This window comes from Lontra canadensis, unplaced genomic scaffold, assembly GCF_010015895.1.
Source record: "Lontra canadensis isolate GAN:19392208 unplaced genomic scaffold, GSC_riverotter_1.0 scaffold25, whole genome shotgun sequence".
Taxonomy (NCBI): Eukaryota; Metazoa; Chordata; class Mammalia; order Carnivora; family Mustelidae; genus Lontra; species Lontra canadensis.
The window spans coordinates 2,682,164-2,699,885 of record NW_022631019.1 but is presented as its reverse complement, the minus strand read 5'-3'; the positions used below and the strand labels follow the sequence as shown (position 1 = coordinate 2,699,885).

General features: G+C 57.1%; 1 protein-coding gene across 1 annotated transcript in view; it reads right to left on the bottom strand.

Annotated features, from left to right (window-relative positions):
• The window catches only part of AJAP1 (adherens junctions associated protein 1), a 110,945-nt gene extending 93,715 nt beyond the window's left edge, over positions 1 to 17,230 (bottom strand). The window contains exon 1 of the mRNA XM_032863244.1: positions 17,157 to 17,230. Within this exon, the coding sequence (XP_032719135.1) occupies positions 17,157 to 17,185 (29 nt within the window). The 5' untranslated portion in view covers positions 17,186 to 17,230. The remainder of the gene's footprint in view (positions 1 to 17,156) is intronic.
• Positions 17,231 to 17,722: the final 492 nt, after the last annotated feature.

Here is a 17,722-nt window from a genome sequence, read left to right as displayed (position 1 = left end):
ACCTAAATATGTCCATGGCCACTGACATGAACTCTACCTGCTATGACTCAGTAGGACTCTGGAATTCCTACACAAGACAGGGTCTCAGATTGATAGGAGGGCCTGGGGAGATTGTGGGGGGGTATGAAGCCCACCTCCCCATTGACTCTCAGGGATGTCCTGGACTTTTTTCTGTCACTGAGAAATAAGTGAGTGATAATAAAGTGCAGAGCCCAGAAAGAAGGCCTGCCAGTGAAGGCTGTTCCCCAGGGACATCAGCCCTGGACACAGTCCATCTCCCAGGTGGGGGCACCTGGCGCCAGGACACACACCACATGCAGAACACAGGAAAGATGTGCCTGTGCTCCCCAGGTGTCCCCACCCAGGACAGTGGCACGACAGCAGACCGCCTGGGGGTCTGGTCAGGCCCCTCTTGGAGTCCTTGGGTGCCCCTCTGCTGACCTTTCATGGCCTTAGAAACACTGCTGAACCTTGCAATGCCTCAGTTTACCCATCTGCGAAATAAGGCTAATGACACTTTCTGACCTTGGAGGAATATCAAGAGATTTTGTTAATCAGGTTCTGAACTACTTGGCGGCGACGGATGAACGGGCACAGATTCATTCGTAGGTGATTTCTGAGTCCACTGAAGCCCCTCACCTGCCCAGCCCCAGTCACTCCGCAACACAGACATGGACACACACACCTGCACACACACACACACCACACACCCCACAACACATGTGCACACATGCACATATACACCCAGATGTGGACTCAGACACACTGACACAGACACACTGATACCCTGATACAAGCCCCACGACGCACAGACACAGACACACAGACACACAGACACACAGACACAGGCACAAAGGCACCTTCACACATACTCCACACACACAAATACCCCACAGCACATGCTAACTCCTACACACACCTGAACACACTACACACACACACACAACCCTATACAACACCAACACCCAGAAACTGAGACACAGTCACTGACTCACACACACACCTCCATACACACACACACGCTTGCATGTACACACCTTCCCCACACATGCACACACACCTGCATGTAGGGACTCTCCCCCCCACACAGGTTCCCACACGTGCACACACACTTGCATGTACATACTCTCCCACACACATGTGCACACACACACATGAACACACATGCCTGTGTGCACACACTCTCCCACAAACACAGGTGCACACCACACACAGGTACACACACGTGCACACACAGCTCTCTTCCTAAGCTACTTTAGGTTTTCTACCGCACATGTTTGGAACCAGAGGTGAGAGAGGAAGCTGCCACCCTGATCACATTACTTGGACAGGAGACAAACCCCCCCCAGAGCCTCCCCTGCTCTACTGGAAACTTCCACACTGACTTGATGGTGTTGTTTGATCACCCGGCATCTCGGGGTCCTTTCTCCACATGCAAACGTACATCCTAAGGGTGGGCAGGATGAGCTGGGCATACCCCAAGTGGGTGATGGGTTTCTCCAAGGGGAGGGGCAGGAGAGGTCTCTAAGAGTGGAAAAAATGCAGGAAAAGGGACAGAAAGAGGAGTGGGTGGTTGGAGGGAGTTGTGTGCTGTCCCTGTGTGGTCTCCAGTCAGTACTTTTCCTAAGAGTAATTTCGAGTGAGGACTGGCTGAAGATCGCCAGGCAGCCACCTCTCCGACTGAGGGATGTGGCCAGGTTGTCTGCCTGGCCTGAGCCCCTCACCACCTGGGGTCTCCTGGGGCCTTCGCAGGGGCTGGCACAGGACCCCACTGACCGGCCAGGGCAGCAGGCTCTGCCTGGGGGTGGGGGGGCTTCTGCAGTCAGCCGGCACCCCTGCCTCTCACGGGTCACTCTCCTCCCCCACCTCACTCCCCAGGGTCTTTCTCCTTCCCACCCGAACACAGCAGGGCACTGGAGCAGCACTCCCCCGGGGCCTCCAGCCTGTGGACCGAAGCCCGAGTCCTGGGCTTAGCATTTAAGGTGCCCACGCTCTAGCCGGCTGGCCTGTCCAGGCTCCTCCCTCTGGTGCTCCACAGGCACCTCCCTCCCCAGCTCTGCAGCACCTGCAGACCCACCGAAATGCACCTGCTCCGCCCACGCCTCGCCCGGAACCTGGCTTCCCTGCTGAGCCAAGAGGCGGGAAGCCTTCAGCAGGTCACAGAGCTGCTGGGGGCCTCCGCATCCCTGGGAGGCACCCGAACCAGAGGCACTCACTAAGCAGCAGCCACCCTTCTGCCTCTGCCTGGATGCACCCTCCTTCTTGAGCGCACCTAGCTTCCTCCCACTCGGCCTTCCTGATGGGGTCGAGTGTCACTTCCTCCAGGAAGCCTTCCTGCTTACTCCAGCACACTTGCTGCATGCTTCTTCCCCTCGGCTCCTGAAATCTCATTTGCACCTCTGCCCCACGCCCCTTAGAAGATCCTGCAGGGCCAGGGGAGGGTCCTCCCAACCTCACGCCCAGCACAGCCGCTGCACGCCGGGGGCGTGCCATCTTTGTCTGCTCAACGGAGGCAACAGAAACGACCCTTCATCAGCCCCACCAGGTGCAGGGCCAGCCTCAGCTGCAAACCTGGGCAGCCCCTGGGGGGTTGGCACTGGGAAACCATAGCCCTGACCCCCCCTCATCGCCCTAGACAGGAGAACCTGAGGGACAGATGCCATCGGAGCAAGCTTGGGGTTCCAGGTTTCCAAGCATCAGGCTTCTGTGAAGTGAATCAAATTCGCCTGGAAAATGCTGAGGGAAGAAGGAACCTGGATGTGTGGGAGCTAAGAGACCTCTGGGGTAGTAACGGGCAGTAAATCAGCCCAGTGCGGAGCTTTAACCACGAGCCTGCAAATGCCCCCCGCAAACCTGCGGGGTGTAAAACCACAGCACGGGGAGGGGGGACCCAGGCGCCTAATGGGGCCACTCCATCAACATTTTCTGGGATTTTGAAATGCGGTGTCATAAAAATAAACATGCTTACTCTTGTCTTGCATAATTGGCTCCCTAAAGAATCCTTGCATTCTGAAAGCCACCGTGTCCCTCAGCAGGAAGTGCAGCTTTTTTCAGCATCTGGGCTCAGTCCTGCATTTTTCCGTGCGGAACAGGGGGATGAGGGGAGCGAGGGAAAGAGGACTCCTAGGTGGGCTCTTTCCCTCCTTATTAGTACGTAGTCCTCAGCGAGTGTCGGAACAGGGTTCTCAGCGGGTCTGGAGGCTGAGGCCTTTGTCACAGGGTTGGCCTTGGGGTTTTGGGAGGTTCATGGCAATATGGGAGAGAGAACGGTCCCTGCCTGGTAACCCGCTTTAGGAAAAGTCTGTTTTAAAAAATAGTAGTTACAGGTCAGTGAAGCCTATCAGGCATCCCTGGGCAATTTCTTCACCTTTGCCTAATACGGCTTTTTGCAACAATGTGGGAGATGGAATCCAGAGTGGGAGGTTTATTTCTGGTCACAGGTCTAGGAGGGCAGGGACTGGACTCTCACGAAAGGTGAGCTACGTGACTTAGACGCCCGGACAGAAGCACAGAGAGCCAAGTGGGGTGTCACCAGAGGCTTTCTAGGAATAAAGAAGTGGGTGTGGACCTGAGCTGCTCCCCCCACCCAAATCACCCTTACGTCCCCAGGGCCTTCCTTGACCTGTATGAGGACAGTGTTCCCAGCCCACCCCAGCAGGAGAGGAGAGTCTGGAGGTCCCCCGCCCAACCGTGGGGCAGAGCCGATGGGCTGCACTCCTTCCTCCGTGGTTACCCAGCTGGTCCCCACGCAGGCCTGACTGCGGGGAGGGGCAGACCTCTGTGGCTGGCTGGGCCCTCCACAAGCATCACCTTTCCTTCCAGACTCAGGGCACGTGAAGGTCAGGACGTGCCATTTCCAGCTCTGTATCCTAACCCCACACTGAGCCAGGCAGAAAGGACCCTGGCCCTCCATGCTGGGCTCCAGTCCCCCGCCCTGATGCCTGTCGGGGCCTGGTGGACGTCACCCTCCTTAAATACACCCAACACCCATGCATTGTCTTCTAGAGCAGGAAGGGCTGGGTGTAACGCCGAGACGCCAGAGCCCTGCGGCCTGGGTGGGAGTCCCAGCTCTGCCGTCCCCTTGCTGTGTGACTCAGACAAATCACTCAACCTCTCTGAGCCTCCTCAGGGCACAGGACGCCGTTCAACGCCGCCGTCAGAGCAGTGTCGCAGGGATAAGCACGGTGCGTCAAGCGTCGGAGTGTGCTGGCACGCTGTGATCCCAGGAGCCTCCGTGAAGATGTTCCGCCCATGGCCGCTCCCCAGCCCCATCCTCCGTCCTCCTCGGGGAGGGGGAGTTCGCGGACGCCCCCATCCCAGCACAGACACGACAAACAGTCGAGGCCGCTTCTTCTCTCTAAGCCTCAGGAGAGCTCAGAACCCTCCTCAACACGGGGCTTGGAAGGAACGACCCATCCGCTCACCAGCCTCAGGTCTAGAAGCCCCTGCTCTCAACGCCAGCTGTTAAGTTGGCACCCGGGAGCCAAGACCCTCCAGGGCCAGTCCGGCCACAACTCCTGTCGCTGTGCTGGGGACCAGCCCGGGAGGGCTGCCAGGAGCCCAGCTTCCTCCAGCCCCAGCCTGAAACGCAGGCTCGGGGATAACCAGCAAGTGTGCTGTCTCCCCCATAGTGGTAAATACCTGCTTTATTTTTTTTTTCCTTTTAGCAAATCAGGTTCTTCAAAGCTCCCGGCTCCCCTGGAACTAGCCCCACCCGGCACCTGCACGGGGCATCCTCCGTCCAGTTACCCTCTCCCCCAGGGAAGCTTCCTGTGAGCACGTCCTATGCTCATGGACTCAGCACAGACTCTCTCATCTAACAAGACACCCTAGAGCCCTCGGCTACAAGGCACCCCGTGAGGGTGGGCTTCCCGGCACCACTGGCCACTGGAAGGAAGCCCACGGTCGGAGATAGGCACGGGCGCCTCCCTCAGGCTCCGTGGGCCGCGCCGCCCTCGAGCAGCAGAGAGAGGCTCAGGGGCCGGGGAGGGTGTGCAGGACCACCTGCCAGGCCCCTCCGCTCGGGTCCCTGGCCCTGCACGGCCCTCCTCCTGCCCGGGCACTGCGCCCAGGGCCGCCCGGAGCCCTTCTGACGGGTCCAACGTCCCCCCCCACTCGCGGCACCTCTACACCGAGGCAGAACAGAAAGCTTCACACTCCTCCTCATCTCACCATGACGCAGCGCCACGGCGAGACGCCACTGGCACTCAGTAAACGTTTATCAAATGAAAAATGAACAAACAGGCCACGGCCCGCGTGTCGCCAGCTCTTCCTTGAAAGCGAAGAGAAGGAGCAAATCCAAACCCAGAGGTGCAGTCCTGGGTCCCTGCCCTGAGCACTCCCACCGACCTCGTCAGGCGAAGGGCTTCTCTGGGCCCCTCAGAGCCTTTCCATCTGCGGCAACCGAGGACACTGGGCGGCAGGGGCACGGCGTGCACGAGCAGCGAAGTCGAAAGGAGCCAAGCACCTTCTCCAGCCAGGGAGGGGCCCGACCGCCTGCCCGTCCACCAGCGCAGGGCCCCTCAGAAATAACGCGGAAAGCGAGGAAGACCTCAAGGACGTGAGGCCACCTGAAGAAAGCCACCCATACCATCAGCACGTGCCATGCTCCCAGCTTCAGGGAGGGCCCGGAACCAGCAGATCTACGGAGATGAGAGTCCCATCGGCGGCTGTGTGAGTCTCGGGGCGGAGATGGGGTTAACTGTGCACGCCACCGGGGATCCTCGCGGGCGCGACGAAAGCGTCCGCACACGTGCCACGTTTGCTGAAAATCACTGGATCCTACATTTAAAATGGGTGAATGTCAGGGAATATAAATCGTCCTCCAGTAAGCAAGCACGCACACACACGCGGGCACACACACACGTGTGCCTGCTGCCGATGACCCTTCGGCCTCGACATCGGTCGCGCGAACCCAGCCGCGTCACCGTGCTCATTCATTAACGTTGGCGGCATCATCCCACAAGCGTTCTCAAGAGGGGCCCTGTGGATTTGATGACACACTTACTTTTGATTATCAAGTAGCCTGAGTAACAGTATCTGTGCCACAGACATGTTTTCATGCCTTCCTGACATTTCATCAATTCTTTGCTACAAAGTAATCTCTGCTTGAGACCAGGAAACTTCTGCTGAAAACTCCGGTTGCCAGAAGGATCTGCGACTCCAGGAGGAGCTGGACACAAGGACCAGACCCTCAAAGTGCTGGCCTGACGTCACAGCCGATGGGTCCTCCTAGTTTCCTGCCTTTTCCTTGTTTGTTTGTTTGTTTGTTTGTTTTTCCCAAAAGGGCAGTGCGTAGCTTAACCACAGGAGTGAAGAGGAGATTTCAGATAAAACACAGGAGCCACGAGGGCAGTGGGAAGAGCACGAAAGGGCCTGGGAGTCCACGAACCTGGGTCCACATCTCAGCTGTCCACTACTGCCTGTGCGACCTTGGGAAAATCACTTAGCCTCTCCGATCTTCAGTTTCCTCTTTTGCATTCGTAAAACCAGAGCTACAATAACCGCTCCACGGGCTCATCATGAGGGTCCTGAGGCCGGACTGGGAGGAGGCACAGTGTCTGGGTCACCTAGCACGAAGTTCTGGGGTATGAGAGCTTCGACAGGGTCGGGAACTACTGTGGCCCGGCGCCTCCCAGCCGGACCTGCAGGGACAGAAAGACACAATCAGCAGGTCTAGTCCATGGGGTCTCAGGAGCTCACAGCCGAGTGCAAGGCAGAGCTTCCCACTGCAGTAACCAGCCCCATCCAACAAGCATTTACAGAGTGTGCACGCGCACACGTACACGCGCGTGTGCACACATACGTCCACACACACACGTGTGCAGACACAGCACCCTGCAGTTCTTTTGTCATAAGGACCAAAAGGAAATGAAGGCAGGAAAGCCACAAACCGATGCTCCAGACCTCCACGAACTCGAGGCCCGTGTCTTCCTGATCTAGTAACCAGAAGCCAACTGTTCCTGCATCTGACTTAAAATCCTCAGAGCACGGTCTTGAAGCTACCCTATGTGCCGGGGTAGGAAAATGGGACTGTCCCCAAAAAGGCTGCTCTATTTTCAGAGCTGACCTGATTTATAGAAGGATCTGGACAGCTCTTCTTATCCAATAATTAGGCACCAGGTCATTTATTACTGTCACTGGTGGTGGGTCTGGCAACATTAGCAACACCGAACGCTCACATGCTGCTGTATCTCGCATTCGGAAAAAAAGTGGCAGAACCACAACAGAGCAAATTCCGTAGAGGCATGTTTTTACCCCCTCCCCCCTCCCACAGTGCCTGACTGTCATTAAATCCCAGTACACAGTGCCTTCAAGTTACACAGACACACCCCCACACACAATCGGACGCTAACCTTTGGCAGATAAGTAGAGAATACCCGTTTTCTAATTACATTTTTATTTTAAGTTAATTGTAGATTTACAAGCCCCGTAATGGTAACACAGAGCAATCCTGCACCACTAACCTGGACCCCCCAGCAGTAACATCTTAGGAAACCGGGGTACGAAGATATAGCAGGACATCGGCACCGACCCCTCACCGTGAAGATCCCCCGTGCTGCCCTGACGCACCCACACCGTCTCCCCCAGCAGCGACCACCCTGTTCGTTTCTCTTGTTTTACCCTGAGGCACATCAGGGAGCCGTCCTATACCGCACAAACTTCTAGACCATCTTTTCTACTTAGCGTCGTTCTCCAGGTACTCATCCAGGTTTCTGGGCATCCCAACAGTCCTCTCACTGCTACCGCTGAGCACCGCTCCACGGAGTGAAGGAAGCACTTGCCCACTGTAGGGCATTTGGGTTCTTTCCAACTTGAGACGAGGACACATAAAGCTGCTACAACGCGGGTGTGTGCAGGTGTTGGGTGAACATGTCTGCATGGTTCTGGTCTCAATGCCCAGGAGTGAGAAGCTCCCCTACATGGTCCCACTTCCCACGTGACTGACAGCACGGGAGGGACCAGGTTCTCCACATCCTTGTCAGCACTTGGCGCTGTCAGTTTTGTTTATTTTAGCCACTTCCTGTCGTAGACGAGTCGTGCTATTTGTGGGTTTAACCTGCATTTCTCTAACATCCTTCCATGTGCTTTCTGACTACCTGACTGCCCCCTCTGGGGAAACGTCCCTTCATGGCTTTCACCTGTTTCTAATTGGGTTATGTTTTGAGAGGTGTTGGTTTTTTGGATGCTGGCCCTCTGTCACTATGCTGTTTGCCAATATTCTCTCCCAGTCTATAGTGTCTTTCTACCCTCTTGGATGAGTCTTTCACGGAGAAAATTATAAATTCTTGATGACATCCAATCTATCAGATTTCTTCCTTTTATGGATCACGATTTGGTGGCAAGTCAAAGAGCTCTCTGCCTAGTGGCACATCTTGAATACCTTCTACTTAGTTTTTTTTTTTTCCTCTCTCTCTCTTTTCTGAGAGCTTTCTAGTTTTACATTTTACATTTAATCATAGGACCAATTTTGAACTAATTTGGTATTTGGTATTAGGTATGAGACTTAACATTGAGGTTCTTGTTTGTTTGCTGTTGGCTGAGAATGTCCCATTGTTCCAGCACAGTTTGTTGAAAAGGCTATCCTCCCTCCACTGGATTAGCACCTTTATCCAAAATGAGCTGGGCATATTTGTAGAAATCTGTGGATTCTCGGCTCTGTTTCGTTAATCTATCTATCCCTCCATCAATGTGACGCCGTCTCAATAGGACAGCTACATAATATGTTGATCATCAGACCGATTCCTCTCATTTTATTATTATTTTATAATTTTACCAAGACTGTTTTTGTATTTCTAGTCCCTTTGCTTGCCTATATGCATTTTAGAATAACCTTACATATGCAAGCAAATATTTCACTGGGATGTTGATAAGAATTGTGTTAACCGTCTACATCACTTTGAGAAGCGACTCCTTCCTTGGGTCTTCCCATCCATGAACATGGTATGACCTTCCATCACACAGACCTTCTTTCATCTCTTCCACCAGTACCACGTTCCTCCAAGCATGTGAGTCAGCAGCATAACATGATTTGTTAGGTTTACACTGAAATATTTCATTTTGGGGGTGATTGTAAAAGGCACTGCACTTTTTATTTCAGTGTCTATGTGTTCATTACTAACAGATGGAGACAGAATTCATTTTTACACATTTATCTTGTCTCCTCCAACCTCCCTGAGCTCATTCATTAGTTCTAGAAGTTTTTTTTGTTTTTTTTTTTTAACAGATTACATGAGATTTTCTATGTAGGCCATCACATCATCTGCAAACAGGGACAGTTCTATTTCTTCCTTTCTGGATGTCTTTTATTGCATTTGTCACCCCAGCTAGGACCTCCAGCACACACTGAGTAAGAGTGGTCGAAGCAGACATCCCTGGTTTGTTCCTGATCTCAGGGGGAACTGCTTCCAGTTCTCAGCATTTAGTGTGAACGTCGTTGTAGGCTTTTGGATATGTCCTTTATCAAGCTGAAGAAGTACTCCTCTGTTCCAGTTTTTCTGGCGGTCCTTCTCGTGGACAGGTGCTGATCTTATCAAACACAGAGGATTCTACGATATCTCTTCTTTAGCCTTTCATTTGATAGATTGCTGTGATTGATTTTCAATTATTGAACCATCCCTGTATCCATGGCCTAAACCCCACTCAGCCATGGTATATGCTTCTTTTTATATATTGCTGAATTTTGTGTGCTAATATTTTGTTAAGTTTTCTCATTTTCTGTTGGTCGGCAGCCAAGTTCGGATGCGGCGCCCTCCATCCTTTCTCACTTGGACTCTCACTCCAGTGAACACAGCAAGTTTCCTTCTACAGGAGGAATTTTGTTTTAAAGACTGTTCTCTTCACCTAGACTTGGAGCTCCTAATATAGGAGCACTTTGGGGACCCACCACACATGGGTACACACTCATACTCACGTCCCCACACACCTATATCTTGAACAAGGTTCCTAAATGTCTCCACAGGAATCAGACCTTGGCAATTCACATGTCTCCTACTCCCATGAGGCCCAGGGTGGCACAGACCCTTGGCATCATGTTGGTGGTAACTGCTGAGTGCAGGGAAGAGGACAGAGGCCCCATACTCAGGTGAGGTCTGGTGCATGTACGCTGGCTCTGGGAAACCCTGAGGCAGAACCCTAGAACTGTCCCTCTAGGAGGTCAACTCTCCCTTCTGGAAGGTGACCTGGCTTCTTGTTCTTCCATGTGCTGGTCTTACCCCTCCACTGACTGTCCCCCTGACCTCTGACACCTGTGCGGTAAGTGAGCAGGCTCTGTCACTCCCTCCTCAAGTTCCCCAAAGTGCTTCATGACAGCCCCGTCTGGGAACTACTCTGGCAGGTATGAAGAAACTTGGTCTTGGCCTGAACCAATGGCATGAGACCGCTGGCCTGAAGCAGGCGGCTGCGGCCCTGGCTCAATGTTCTGTCTCTGGCACTGGCATGACCAGGCACAGATCTGGCACTCAGCAAATGTCAAATGTCCACTGTTGAATGAGGAGGAGCGCTGGACCGCCTGGCCCTTCTGGGAGCTCACAGTAACAGCAACGGTGCCAAGCCTGATCGGCTGGGAGGAGGGGCAGCAGGCTTGAAAACGTTTACTTTTCTCACTTCTGTGTTTCCTCAGGAAAGTGTCCAATATGACAACCAGCAGCCCCACGAGGCTTCTGAGCACCCCAAATGTGGCCCATATAATATTTCTATTGGCCACTGCTGGTCTCCACTCCGATAACAGCATTTTTATCCCCGCACATATTCCCCCTCCACTACTGCACGGTGGGGTCTCCCGGGGCAGAAACCCTCTCATTTCTGGGTTTCTGCACAACATCCACTCACAGTCACCCATCCCCAGGCATGCAAGAATTGAGCAGGGAGTCAAATGTGTGGCTAAAAGATCAAGTGAGTAAACTCAGAGATCAGAGCATCCTCTCCACGTAACACAGACCTTTGAAGCAGACGTGTGTGGTTAACCAGAGGCCCCAACCTGTGCCCGACACCCCCTGACTTCTTTCCTTCATAACTGCAGGTCTGAGTCTTTTGACCGTTACCCCTTTTGCCCACCCCACCCCCCATCGCAGCAACCGCCAGCCTGCTGCCTGTTTTGCATACTTGAAAGTGGATGGGAGAGCAGATCTTAAGTTTTTATCACAAGAAAAAAAAAATTCTGTAACTGTGTGGAGGGATGGATGCTAGCTAGGTATCACCGTGGAGATCATCTCGCAAACTGTTAGGTTACACGCCTGAAACTGACGTACGTCGTGTGTCTGTTACAGCCCCACGTGTAGTTAAAGCAGACGTGTTCCCCCTGAGGACCACGCGAACTCTGAGCTCCCATCTGGGGCGGGAGCAAAGGTGCCAGAGGTGTGGACGTGTTGCTGCCTGTCCTGTCCTCAGCATCTACCCGCCTGCCCACCTGTGCACTCCCGCCCATACTGACCAGAACCTTCTCTTGCAAATGAACTGTCTCTGTCTCGAGTTAACCTCTTCCTGGTCCCGGGTAGGTGTAGGAACTGTCCCAGTCCCCAAGAAAGCCAAAGGGAAGGGAGAACTCAGTCCAATAGTTGGCATTTGGCTTCAAGCCACCCTCCCCCCACTTCTCCTTGTCCTCCCTTTCTGGTCCTTTTCCCCTCAACCCCACACCTGTGCCACCTGCCTCCACATTCTCTTCCCATCTAGACCCATTCTTCCTCCTAAGCACTTAAAATTCAGGTGCTTTCACTCCTGCTGAACTGATCCTTTTTCCTAAACACATCTGCATTCCAGTCAGGACTAAATCTCACAGCAAAGGAAAGACTCTCTAATGGTGAAAACGTGAGCACCAGTAAGGGAGGTGGAAGAAGCACTCTGTCTGTCTGGGCCAGGACAGGGCCTGAACACAAGGTGGGCCCCGGCAGGGAATTCCTTGCCCAAGCCTCAGTGTGGAGTTAAGGACGAGTGACCACAGGGCAAGACTGATGAAGCCAGGGCACTGTGCCAGGCAGAAAGCACATTTGCTCCTGCACACACATCTCCCGAGCAGGGACTGTACCACGCTCTCTTCTCAGGGTCTAAGGAAGAATGAGACTCCGTCCCTGCCCTCTAGGGCCCACAGTCCTGTTCAGCGTCAGACAGGAAGCCTGAACACAGGTTTCTGGTGGACACACCCCCTGGGTCTCCACCGCCAGCTACCAGGTCCTGAGGTCACCCACTCCAGAAGGCCCTGAGGTCATGCACGGGGAGGGCCGGCGGCAGCCGCACGGCCCAAGCAACCACCCACACGGGCTGGAAATGGTGGGAGAGGGCAGAACGGCAGGAGGCCCTGCCATGCCAGCCCTCCTTGGCTGGCCACCCAAGGGAGAGTGCGACAAGTGGCAGGCGTCCCAGTGAGTGGACAGAATGAGCACAGGGAAGGGCAGGCTGGGAAGGCGGACGCACAGATGGGCCCAGCACGGCTGCCACCAATCTGCTCTTGGGGGGAGGGAAGCAAATGAAGAAATAAAGTGACCACCCTTCTGCAGAGTGCTGGCAGGAGCTGGAAACGCAAACGTGAGCCCCAGCCCCTCCCCCGCCATCACCAGGTCCCCTTGGTCCAGCAGCAAGACCCTGGCCTCTGCCAACACGAGACTCCAGCACACTGTCCCTGCTCTGGGCTCTCTTTCAGCCCCGTGGGACAGCCTCATAATGATGAAGACTCCCTCCCCCCCAGGAATGTTGGGTTTCTGGCTTCTCACTGTCCCCGGGGCCCTTGCAGAGCTCAGCCGGCCACTTCTCTGCACCTGCCAGGCGTCCCAATTATTAACTCAGCCTCCCCAGATGCTGCTGGGGGTAGTGAGGCAGCTGCCCCCCACCCCAGCAGCGGCAGGGCCTGAAGCCCGCACCCTCTTCCAGAAGGGGCATCGGGGACCTGGCATTGAAGAAAAAAACCCACCTTTTCTCCTTGACTGCTGGAGGGAGGGGGCAGGAGCAGCCAGGCCTCCCCAGGCAGCCAGATCTGCTCCAGCCCTGACATGGACAGAGAACTCGGGGAACTGGGGGCGCCCCCCACACCAAGGCCCCTGATATGGGCACGCGGCAGCCTCTGACTTTCTATTAACTGCGAGTTAATCTGAGTTATGTAACTGCCACTCCCCACTCAGCGGCCTTATGACTCACCGACTCCTTTGAGTTCCTGGAAGGGGGTCTTAGAGAGTCAGTGGGCCCCAAGGCTTGTCGGCTCCAGCTCCAGCAAGCCCCGGCTCCTGCCTCCCCCTCGTGTCTGACTGGCATCGGGCAGGAGAAACCCTCTCGAGCCAGACTTCAAACATGGAAATCTAGATCAAGGATATATTTGGCTTTCCAAGCTAATCTTTACATCAATTTGGTCTCTACTGACTTGTAGCCCTTTGAAGAAAACTTGGCAACCACCCATATGGAAAAGCGATGACTCTTACGTAACCCCAGACAGGAGCCCCTGGGCTCTGGAAGGTGCGGCAGCCCCGGGTGGGTGGGGCCTGCTATTTACCCATGGCGCGGTGGCCTGGGGAGCGGCTTCTATCCACATGCCCAGGCAGCGGAGTTTGCCTGGGAGAAGCCCCGGGAAGTAAAGGCATCAGGATGCAGGCCGGCCCACCTGTGCCAGAACATCTTGCTGGCGCCCAGGCCAGTAAGCTGGGGGACAACAAGGCCAGGCTGGGCGACCACCACTGCCACGGACACCTGAACCACCCCAGCGTAGAGGATGCAGGTCACAGTAGGGACACGGCTGTTCCCTCTCCGGAACCCCGGAGCCAGACACCTCGGGGAGGCCTGGACCTGTCTCCACTTGTGAGCTGGCTGGCCTTGCTCCCTGCTTACCGCCCTCTTGGACGCACAGAAGAAAAGGAAACAGGTGATGACAGTAAACCAACAGAAGGGCGAGGAGGAGCCTGCCGGCCCCTTCTCCTCTTGGACTGTGGCTCCCCTGGGTGGGCGTGGCAGGAGGGGAGGGGGACGTGCCCCAGTGCTGGGAAGATCTGAGCTGCCTCCCCGAATGGACCTTCATTCCAGCATCCCTGTCCCCAGTGAACATCCCCGCCGCTGACAGGCGATGGATTCCGGCTGCAATCAATTTGGTAGCAGCAGCTGGAAATGGGCACGAGCCAGGTTTCACCAGGAGGGCGATGTCTGTGGACAGAGCGTCTGACTCCATCCGTCCTCTTGAAGCCTCCGCACGGCCCGGCTGCTGGACTTCAGAGGCGGGGATGGTGGCAGCCCACCCGCTGGGTCCGGGTGGTGAGGCCCGAACATGGTACCGCGCGCTTGGCCAGAGCTCTGGGGACTGCAAAACACCCCATGGAGAAAGAAAGTCACATGACTTTGTTACACACCCACCCCTGAGCGGACCCACACACCCAGGGCCTCGGTGGGTGGGAAAACGGGCAGAGCGGCCCTCAGGAGCCCGGGCTGGGAAGCAGCCGGTGCGCTGGGGGGCCGTGGCACGCCGGAGGCCTCCTAGCAAACGCCTCGCACGCGCCCAGGCTGACGGAGCTGCGGTGCTGTGGGCTGCAGGCTCCGAGGCCACTTGAACGCAAGGCAGCCGGACTGAGCTGCGTGCTGAGTAAGCACCCCTGCAAGCCGGGCCCGGCCTCGTTCATGTCTGAGCTCTAGAGCAGCTGGTCCAGAGACCAGGCTGCCTTCAAGGGATACCTTTATCCATGCTTGGGGCTTTGATACGACTCCCACCAAAAAAGGCATGAAAACAGCTCCGTGAGACAGAAATCTGTTTCTGCCTCGTGAGAAGAAAAGGCTCCATGCACAGGTCCCGTCACACGCGGCAGCAGAAAACCCAGCCCGGACCTTGTCGCTCAGGGTCCCGAGCAGAGGGCTTGTTGCTCAGGCACTGCTCCCCGCTGCCTTCCACAGACCTGGGCTCCGCGCTCTTCATCTGCCTGAGAAATCAGCTTTGAAGCCGGGGAGCGGGAGGTGCGGGGCTCACCCTGGGAGCTACAGAGTGGCTTGTAAGCAAAGCTGACGAGCTTTCTCCAAGGAAGAAGTGCATTTCCAGGGCTGGGCAAGCAGTCCTGGCTCCGTCACTGTTACCCTTGCTTGGTGTGAGGGGGGAACAGCACAGACCCCCCCCCCCCCGGCAAGACACCTCTGCTGGCCAGGGGATGGCTTTCACAGACATGACAGAGCTCCCTCCTATCAGCCTCCTAGACAGGTGACAGCTCGTCCGTAGAGGCACACTTACAGAAAATCTCTTGTGCTAACACTGAAGAGAAAGGAAAAAAAAACACACACACACACAAAAGCTAAAGGTCAAACTTCAAAATCACCAACAGAACTATTTCCTACAACAAAATCCCAAGGAGCTCTCACTGGGGGATGCTTTAGAGAACTGTTCTCGTGAATTCTGAACCAACTGAGGTTTTCTTCCATGGTATTTACTCTTCTCTTCCCCTTACCAAAATGTACTAATCTCTCAATCTAGCATCTTAGTAATAAAAACAAAAGAAAAACCCACGGAACTTGCCAGCAATCAGTCAGAAATCAGGCAGCCAGAAAGTAGCTCAGGAAGAAGCATCTGGGAGCCAAAGGTGCACCCAGAGCCAGGGCGGGGACCCCCAGATCTTTCCCAAGGCCCTCCGGGGCTGGCCAAGCCTTGAGAGGCGGATGGCAGGACTCCGGGAGGGGTCACCAAGCGAGGCAGCCCTCGCTCCATTTTGTCTGCGTCCCAGAACAGGAGCCTAAACCTTATCTCGTCCAAGCACACGGTATCGATTCAGGACGCGCCAATACCCAACAGATCCGCTCCACCATTAACCTTGTAAAGCCCACGCTGGCAAACAAGATCCAGCCACCAGGAGAAGGAACGCCACTTTCCAGAAAAAGGCTGATAATAACATTTGACAATTTTCACACGATGTTTTAAACAGTCTTTACCCCCGGGATGGGGGACTGTCTCATAAATCAAAGGCTGCTAGAGAACGCGTGGTGCCTCTGTCCGCTTCCGATTTCTCAAAATCAGGACGCGCACTTGAGTCTCTCCCGCTCACTCCCCCCAGCTCCGATGGGGCGGCGGTGGGGGCGGCGCAGGCAGCCGCTCCAGTACCTCGCGGCCCTTTCCTCCCCAGCACGGGAGCGCAGTGCATCCCAGTGGACAAACTTGAGAACCGCACCGCTTTCTCCGCCTCCGCCTATGTCCTCCTTGCTTTGGCTTGCAACCCCGGACCCAAAAACGCACAAGCTCCGCGAAGCCCCCCACTCTCCCCTCCGCCCCACCCGCAGGCGGGCGACGGTCTGCAGGCAGCCTGCCCGGCCACGGGGACAGCTACGCACGACTGGGCTTTAAGCCGCCCCTGGCACGGATTGAAAGCCCGAGCTCCACAGCAAGCGGGCAAAGTTTGCCGGAAAGGGTCTTCCTGTGTACCCCTGCCGCGAGTTCCAGGCTCGACCCCCTGGCTCCAGCTGGCCCTGGAGTCTGGACTCAGACAAGCCCCGGGGCGCTCCCGCGGGTGTTTGCGTGCGTGGGTGGGTAGGGGGTGCCCGCCCGAGCTCCCCCAGAGCCCCAGCGTCTCCCGCCCCAGCTGCCCGCCAGCTGTGCGCGCCGGTCGGGCCCAGAGGTCACCGGCAAACAGCTGGATGGGCAGCTGGGAGCCCGGGAGGCCCCTGCTCAGCCCTGGGGCCCCGAGGAAGGGGAAGGGAGGGCGGAGTGGCTGTTTGATTTTGGTTCCCTCCAATTCCGCCTTCCAAGCTCTCGCCGGGAGCCGCGAGCCGGCAGCCGGGAGCCGGCAGCCGGGAGCCGGCAGCCGGGAGCAGGGGGAGCTCTAGCTTTCTCCGGCAGCCTCGGCCCCCGCCCTGGGTCCACGGCCCGCCGGGCCCCGGGGAGGAGACGCGCCGGGGCGGCAGGCCAGGACACTGCGCTGCTGGCGCCGGGAGCCGCGGACTTGCCGGGCCAGCCTCGCCGCACGAGGAGCTGAGGCGGGCGCCCCTGGCCGGACCCAGACGCGCGCAGCCCGGGAGAGCCGGCCGCTCCCTGCGGGGACGCGGAGCTCCGAGCTCCGGACTGGCACCCCGACCGACTCCTGGGGCCCCTCCTGGCAGCTAGCGGGGAGCGGGGAGGGGTCCCTTTATTTGCAACGTTGAGGAGAGCGCCGCTCCAGCCCAGCCCGGCACCCACGCACCCACGCACCCACACGCACCCCGGCGCTGGCCGGGTCGCTCACCTGAGTCCTAAAAGCTGTTGAATCCACATGGTCACGTTTCGGGGAGCGGAGCCTCAGACCTTGCTCGCCCCGGCCATCTGCGCGGCGCCCGCGCCCGCTCGCTTCCGTCCCGCGGCGCCGGTCTCCGGCTCTCGGTCTGCCGCCGCCCGCCGCCCGCCGCCCGCCGGCCGCGGGGCGCAGAGCGAGTCAGAGCACGGCCGCGCGGGGCTCCATGCCGGCCAGCGCGCCGCCGCCGTTGGGGCGCATGGCTCAGGCGGGGCGGCCCGCGGGGGCGCACATCCTCCGGCCGGGGCGCGGGGCTCGCCGCCCCTCCGGGGGCGAGCCAGCGAAGGCGGCAGCGAGGCGGGGGCGCCCACGGCCGGCCCGGGAGGGGCGCGCTCCGGCGCTGCGGCCGCGCGGTGAGAGTCGGAGGAGACGCGGCTTCGCCCTCCGGGGCGGTGGGGAGGGAGGCCGGGCGGCGCCGCCGCGCACGGTGCGTGTCTCGTCGCGCGGCTCTCGCCTCCGGTCCGAGCCCCGCGCCGAGGGGGCGGCGCGGTCCGGGGGTGCGGGCGGCGGCGACGCGGAAG